We start from the raw sequence: 8,093 nt of genomic DNA on the forward strand, positions 1-8,093 counted from the left end.
GCCAGCTGGCCGGAGACAGCGTCTTTGATGTGTGACGCAGCGGGGTGACGCTTGCAATAACAGGATGAAATGCTTAAAAATCTTTTGCTTTCCACTACAGCTTTGACATATTTACGAAATGTATTTGATGCTCGAAAACTGAGACTTTTAAATGAGATCTGTTGCAATTTTCCATTATTAACACTAAATTTAGATTTGGATTCACCATCTCCCAATCTTCCCAACAACCTAATGCAAAAAAACTGCGCATCTATTTTGACATTGGTAGCTACAACACAATTTTCCTTGAAATAAGTCTCTAATGGTATTTTAGTCCATCATGAATTTATGTCTGTGGGAATTTCGCCCTGAACGTGTACAGATGTGGACTGTTTCCATCAGACGCATCTTTCAGACTCATGCAATGCACCGTAAATTTACGGCTTTAGGACCTCGGAACGAATTGGATGTTGAAAAAAAGCTCCGCACCTCTAGAAGTTGAAAGCTTGTCTTGAACCGGCTGTCTGTCTGTCATTCTTGCCCCAAGTCTTTTACTCAATGGATGCGCCTCTGATCTTCAAAATGCTCATGAAGAACATCAGACTATATTTGTCTGCCCGTCTTTTGGATACCAGTGGTCGCTTTTTACTACTCTGGTGAAATGCAACCCGCTTCAAAGTTTAGGCAAAACTAAGAAATGCTCAAAGTCGAGACAGTGCTGGCTTGACTTCTGAGCATCGTGGCCCTCCTCTCCTCTGCGTACTTCAGCATGAGACTGTGGGGCAGAGCTGCAGCAGTCCGACGGAGGATGCTCTGTCTCTGGCTGATGCTCCTCGGTCTCGCCCTAGTTATGCTGGCTCTCTCTGATCTACTCAACCGGGACCGCGAAAACGGTTATCAAAACCCTGGCCCTCCGCGCCGCCCCCTCCAGCGGATTCCTAGTCCACCGGAGTTGGAGGTCATTGTGGACTCCCGCGACCCCGCTTTAGAGCTCGGCGTCGATTTGACTCCACTAAAATCTCTGCAAGAAGATCAGTTGTTATTCGTGCCATCCACACAGGACACCAAGAACCCACCGCAGAGGAAACAGAATTACAAGGTGCTCCTGCCCGGGTCAGTTAAGGATATCACCGGTGCCAGGTCACTGACGCACGGTGAAATGGGAAGAGCTGTGCACCTAAACCTGGGGGGTTTCCAGAGGGACATGGAACAGACTGCGGTGCACAAGTATGGGTTTAATGAGGTGGTCAGCGAGAGGATTTCACTGCATCGCAAGCTGCCAGAGGCGCGCCATCCTGAGTGAGTGTGGCCAAAACGCACGCCTGCAGAATATAAATCAAAACTTAATTGAAAGTTATGTTTGAATTGAAGGCTTTTGTTGCTTTTTTTAACTTTGATTTGCCATGATACAGATGTTTGGAGGAACAATACAGTGAGTCTTTGCCGTCAGCCAGTGTTGTTATCTGTTTCCACGACGAGGCTTGGTCCACGCTCCTGCGCACTGTGCACAGTGTGCTTGATACCGCACCCAAACAGTATCTGCAGGAGGTCCTGCTGGTGGATGACCTAAGCCAGCAAGGTGAGCAACTCCATCCATCCATCCATCCATCCATCCATCCATCCATCCATTCATCCATCCATCCATCCATCCATCCATCCATCCATCCATCCATCCATCCATCCATCCATCCAATTAGCTGATTGCTTTGTCTTTCTCTTCTCTGAACATCCCTTAGGTCACCTGAAAACTGTGCTGAGTGAGTACGTGTCTCATCTGGATGGGGTACGTTTGATTCGCAGCACCAGGCGCCTGGGTGTTGGAGGGTGCCGCACACTGGGTGCTGCTAGAGCAGCAGGGGAGGTGCTAGTATTTATGGATTCCCACTGTGAATGCCAAAAGGGGTGGCTGGAACCACTGCTGGAGAGAGTTGCTCAAGACAGGTAGTCTACTATTTACATCACTTAGTAAAATCTCTAATGATTAACAGTCTGTAAAAAGTCTTATCCATCCCACTATCAACCACAATATTTTTTGTAAGTTGTTTTTTCTGTTAGGAAAACACAGAAAAAACAAAATAAAAAGGTGCAGATTTTGTGATAAAATTCAGTCAGAGAATCTGCTTACCTCTTCTGCCGTTTGACAGAATCACTTGTAAGACATTAGAGGAAGGGGCCATAGTTCAAAGTTGTCCTTATTCGTTAGGAAAGCAGGAAAGGAGGAGGTGTATGTATCCAAGACTCAGTCGTCATGATTTGGCTCCAGCCTTATGTCTTGAGCTGCCTGCAGTGTGGCTCTAATTAAACTAGGTAATTAGGCTGAACTCTCAGGCCAAGAATCTGCAGCAACTCAACTCTCTGCCACATGTCTGACCCCTTTCCCCCTTTTTCTTCTGACGCCTTTTTAATCTTTTCATCCAATTTTCCTCTAAGTATAACTTCATAGATATCGCTGCTCAGAAGAAAAACTACTAAAAGCATAAGTGAACCAGAACTTGCTTTCTGTTATGAAGTGCAAAACACACTCATACCCAGATATTTCCAATACCAGACACACACACAGACAAGAAAACCCCCTCTTAGTCTTTTAAATACTCTCAGAATTTAACTATTGAGTGAACATTTTGCCACTGAAAACTGTTTATGGGCCTTTAAATATCAACATTTAATATGTCAATAAAGTTATCTGAAAAGTAAGTGCACTTAAATGGGGTGTCTCTACAGGACTAAAGTGGTGTCCCCCATCATGGATGTGATAGATTGGCAGACCTTTCAGTATAATGCCACCCAGTGGCCAGTTAGGGGAGTGTTCGACTGGAGACTTGACTTTCACTGGGAATCAAACCCTCAACTACAAGATAAGAACCCAGAGATGGCTGTTCAACCGGTCCAGTGAGTATAGCCCTAAAGTTGCCAGGTTAAAAAAACAAAACAAAAACAAGATTAACATGAATAAAAAGTATATTTTGTCATTTTAAGTGTATTTGTTCAGACTGAAAAAAATTCTATTCAGGAGAAACAATGAATCCATGTGTCTGCTTTTTACACTAACACTGACTGTGTCTGTGAAAGGACTCCAGCTTTGGGAGGTGGAGTTATGGCCATCGACAGACATTTCTTCCAAAGTGTGGGAGTTTATGACCCTGGGATGCTGCTGTGGGGGGTGGAACAAATTGAACTGTCAATCAGGGTAAAAAACAAACAAACAAACAAATAAAAATAAAAAAGGAACATCTCATATAATTTTTTCTTTTAATCCTCCTACTCACTTTCACACACAAGGCAGGCAGATGAACTATTGCCTTTGCTTCTCACTGTAAATTTAAATCTTTGGCTGAATAGTGGTGCTGGAATCCCTCAGCCTGCTGATTGATGAACAATGACAAATATATTGAATTTATTTGTTTTCCCAATTTAGATTATTGAAATGTGAAGAAACACAACATATAGATAATTTAACACTTTATTAATTTAACAAACAGAGGTTTAAACAGAGTGTGGAACAATCATACACAGCCACAACATGACTAAGAAGACAACACTCGCCCCCACAGAGTGGGATTTGTCAGATATTACCTCCAGAATGTGGAAGTGAAGCGAATGAAATGGCCTGCCTGCAGTCCTGACCTCAACCCCATTGAACACTTGTGGGATCAGCTTGGGCTGCTGTTTGCGCCAGAGTGACCAACACAATCCACATTGGCTGACTGGCAGCCAATGCTGGCTGAAGAATGGGATATCATCCCACAGCAGTGTGTGACCAAGCTGGTTACCAGCACGAGGAGGAGGTTGGCTGTTGTGGCTGCATCGATCTTCCACATGCTATTTTTTGGCAGAAGATTTTGCAGGTTTTTCGTGGGTGCAGCCCACATACACAACACTGCTGCTTATCCCACACATGTATCATTTATAAGGATATTAGCAGTCTTTTCAGCACAATAAAATTTATTTCCTGGAAGCATTGTTAAAAAAAAAAAAATATTGACCAAATTTCTTTATATTTTGTGCTAAGTTCATTGCCATGCTCCTTAGGTGTGGTCATGTGGGGGCTCCATGGAGGTGGTTCCTTGCTCTCGTGTGGCCCACCTCAGTCGCCGTCACCTGCCATACCACTTCCCAGATCAGGATTTGCTTCAGAGGAACAAGATCCGTGTTGCTGACACCTGGATGGACGCTTACAGGAAAATCTTTTATAGACGGGACACACTTGCTCATTTCATCAGGCAGGTGTGTTTGGGTAAACGCATGGGGTGAGGAGATTGGTCAGTGAATGGGTAAGACTGAAAATCTGAACTGACTGTCTGTGCAGTCTGAGAGCCCAAACATCACAGAACGCCTGCGACTGAAGAGGAGCCTTGGTTGTAGGAACTTCCACTGGTTCCTGTCTACGGTCTACCCACAACTCTACATCCCCCAGGACAGATCATCACTGTCAGGAGAGGTAGGACTGCCTCACACACACACACACACACACACACACACACACACACACACACACACACACACACACACACACACACACACACACACACACACAGAGTTTGTTTATTGCAAACTGTGATGTGTCAATCTTTGCCTGAATGAAGCTGTACAATGTGGGCACGGGCAGCTGTGCAGACTACCCCAGTGGGCAGGGACTGCAGGGTGGGGCCATGAGTATAACACCGTGCAGTGGGACAGGCAGCCAGGTAACCATAACGATGCATTTATAAGTGATGCAAGTAATAAAGAGTCAGGTGACATATAATGACAATTATCATCTGCTCCTGTTGCAGCACTGTGATCTAAACTCTGAAGGTGAAGTGCGATGGGGACCCATGGGGGATTTATGTTTGGATATTAAAGGAGACAGGGTGGTCTCCTCTCCATGCCCCGCCCACCGACCAACCAGCAGCACACTCCAGTGGAAGTTCATAAAGGCAAGGCTGAGATCTCCACTTGCTCTTATGCCATAGTTTTTTATGCTCTTTGTTAACTCACAGTTTGTTTGCCTTGCACCCCTCAGCTGAGCGGCCAGATTGTTCACCAACAGTCCCAGCTATGTGTAGAGGCTGTGAAAGAACGAGGGCTTTTGCAAAGTAGTCCTCAAGGAATCCGCATGAACCTCAGCAAAGGAGGTTTGTTCCTGCGCCAATGTACACATCACCCCAGACAACAGTGGCACTTTGAGCAACTAGTTGCTCCTAAAGGTGCATGACAGTTGAAGCACAAGGGGGCTGATGTGTTTGCAAGTTTTTTTTTTCAAGAACAATACTATACAAGTTTTGGGAACATCCCTCTATTCTTATATATACTTCCAGGAAAACAGGAAATAAAGCAATTTATCAATAATTGTTCAAATGTAAATGGAGATTAGGTATATGTGGCAAAAACAAAGTTTGTAGACAATACTTGGTATAAAGAGCTTTATTCTTCAACGCAGCTTGTTTAGGGTTTCTTGGAATTTCATTAAGTAGTCTATAGGAATATTTCTCCAGGTTTCCTGCAGGAAATTTAAAATCTTTTCTTTGGATATTTGCTGCCTTGTGTCCTGCTCTTTGTCTTGATGATTCCACAATGTCTCCATGATGTTGAGGTTTGATTTCTGAGAAAGATTCAGACCTGTTGTAACTGATTATATATCTGGTTCATTTGGTGTACCATAGCCTTTTTTCCCTGCTTCCTCTTTTGTGGTGGTTTCTTGACAGCCACCTGTCTATAGATAATTTCTGAGACGTCAGCAAACAGTAGATAGCACAGTTGAGGGATGAAATGCCTGTCTTGGGCCCAGAGTAAAGTCTTTGCTGGACTTTTAAGGACATGACTCTTGGGAGATGTTTATAAAATGTAAATAGTTTTCAGCATGTAATTTCTTTATGCTTCCCTCCACTTTTTATTTCTAACTCTGCATAATAACTATTTGGGAAGCATCTTTCAGGTGTACTAACATTATTTTATGGCTGTCCATATTGTTTGACATTTTTCACAGATGCTACTAAAGAAATGGGAACAACTTTTTCTTTGCGACAGGCTGGTAGTAACAAACTGCCCAAAGAAACCAAATGAAATACTTTCTTTGCCCAGTTGTCTGTCATGTAAAGATCCTCTACCGATGTGTTTCTTGTGTTAGGTGCTTTCTTGTATACTTGAACTATTCATAGGTCAGTGATTTATTGGTTTGCCAGACAAAAAAAGAAAAAATATTCCTCTGAAAATGTCCACATGACCTGAACTGAAAAACAATGAAAAAGCAGTCAGTGTCTCAAGAAAAACTTTGAAAAGAGTTTCCGAAAACTTGCAGAACTATTGTTCAAGACCAGAAGAAAGCCTGCTTCATTGTAATTTAAAAATAAAGAAATGAAGGGTTCAAGACGTTTGCCCATGACAGTATTACAAATATTTCCAACAGTTCAAGCGAAACATTAGAGCTTATTTGCATGTTGCCTTTAAGGAAATGTAAGTCTCTTTTTTTTATCTGTGTTCTCTGGCCTGAACAACGAAGGAAAAATATAATCTACAGCATAAACTGTATGGTCATGTAATACTCTGTTTTTCTTAGTTTTTCTTTGTCATTAAGAAGATGGATTTGATTAATTATTCATTAGTAGTGCATATTTTTATGTATTTCATTTATAGTATTGCATTTTTATGTTGTTGGTCATATACTGTGTGAAAGATGTTGATTGAACTATCTTAAAATGATCTTTTACCTCAGAAAATTATTGTAATTATTCTTGTGTGACTTGTTTGTGAACTTTTGTAAAATATTTGATTACACAGGTTAAAAAAGAGAATGAAAATAAAAGAAATAATCTTCCAAAATGGCCACATCTCTTAATTAAGGTCTATATTGTGTGTTATTTTTTTCCCTGGGTTGTTGGGTAATATAACTGCTTAACAAATTAAGCAGGCTAAGATAAAGTATTTCCTTACATCCACAGCTCTATCTGTGATCCACCCCCATGATCTGGGTGTTTGGCTGCCTGTAATAAACTTACCTTCATTCATTTACCAGCAAGAAGATTGTTAAAACAACATATATTTTAATCTTTCACAGTGAGTCAGAGGTGGTACATTTGCGATGGCTCTGTTCTGTCCATGTGTTAGTCATTCTTGACATAGTGACCCTGTGAAAGCAGTATGTATATCTAAAAGTGGAGCACCTAAATATAGCCACCACTGAGCAAAAGTGTTCTTAAAAAGTACCAAAAATACTGTGTTCTGATTTAGTTTTTCTTGTTTTATGCATATGGTGTATTGCATTACATCTCTTCATGTTACACCTCTAGTTAAAATAAGCAGCACTGTGGCTTCATAGTTTATCAGCAGTCAACAGCAGAGGGAGCCATCAACCTTCTACATCTTTTCTATTTTCCCAACCACTTTGTTATTGTTAAAGGCTATGCAAAGAAACACCCATCTTATTAACTCATATAGCCTAAATTTTCTCATATTAATTTATTTATGGTGACAATACAATCAGATAAACTGTGTGACTTTGAGAAATGTGGTCTTCAACACACAAAGCTGTGATTAACACCCTTTAACAGGGCCATTCTTTTTCAGTCCACACATTTAACACAGTCCAATAAATCAGAAGTTTTTTTTAGCTAAAGGAGGCAATACTAGCTTCTGAGGCCAAAAAAAACCTTAGTTTTTCCACATAAAAGCTACTTATTAGGTATTTTGTTGAAAAATTATTTGGAAATGATAACTTAATCAACTTTATAATCTAATCTTTATCAGCATACTGTTCCAGAGACCATCAAGAGTTTGCTCTTTCCAAATAAATAAAAAATACAAAGACGCTTGTGCTCTTTCAGACATGTTGTGAATGTGTCTACTATAAGCCAGAATAAGCTAAATGAAACAGTTTGTCTGATACGCCTGTCAAAGCACTTAGCTTCCAGTTAACTTTCTGTTTTCTTACCAGCACCTAGAAATCTCTTTAGATTTCCAAAGTCAACGTCTGTCACAGAAGATGGTAAAGATGTGTAAAAAAGAAAATATCACTGCTACCAGTGTATACCAAGTTAAATGAAGTATTTAGTGAACTCTGTAAAGTCAAGCTGTTTCAGAAAGTCAAAGCATTATGTTCTCTGTTTACAGTTCATGCTTATTTTGCAGAAGCCACAAAA

At 41.1% G+C, this 8,093-nt stretch overlaps 1 protein-coding gene across 1 annotated transcript; it reads left to right on the top strand.

The window, feature by feature from the left end:
• Positions 1 to 451: 451 nt before the first annotated feature.
• On the top strand, positions 452 to 6,763 carry LOC121656272 (polypeptide N-acetylgalactosaminyltransferase 15-like). Its single transcript, XM_042011292.1, has 10 exons — positions 452 to 1,278; positions 1,392 to 1,558; positions 1,716 to 1,920; positions 2,701 to 2,868; positions 3,049 to 3,166; positions 4,009 to 4,203; positions 4,286 to 4,417; positions 4,563 to 4,664; positions 4,752 to 4,895; positions 4,982 to 6,763. Exons 1-10 carry the CDS (start codon positions 749 to 751, stop codon positions 5,171 to 5,173), a joined length of 1,953 nt encoding a protein of 650 aa, XP_041867226.1. The 5' UTR covers positions 452 to 748; the 3' UTR covers positions 5,174 to 6,763.
• The last annotated feature ends 1,330 nt before the right edge of the window (positions 6,764 to 8,093 follow it).

Source organism: Melanotaenia boesemani, chromosome 17 (genome assembly GCF_017639745.1).
Source record: "Melanotaenia boesemani isolate fMelBoe1 chromosome 17, fMelBoe1.pri, whole genome shotgun sequence".
Taxonomy (NCBI): domain Eukaryota; kingdom Metazoa; phylum Chordata; class Actinopteri; order Atheriniformes; family Melanotaeniidae; genus Melanotaenia; species Melanotaenia boesemani.

Excerpts from the sequence above, each read along its gene's own strand:
- LOC121656272 (XM_042011292.1), top strand. The coding sequence starts at position 749 with ATGAGACTGTGGGGCAGAGCTGCAGCAGTCCGACGGAGGATGCTCTGT. Across the intron at positions 1,559-1,715 it reads GGATGACCTAAGCCAGCAAG|GTCACCTGAAAACTGTGCTG; the intron begins GTGAGCAACTCC and ends AACATCCCTTAG. Across the intron at positions 4,665-4,751 it reads GCAGTGGGACAGGCAGCCAG|CACTGTGATCTAAACTCTGA; the intron begins GTAACCATAACG and ends CTCCTGTTGCAG.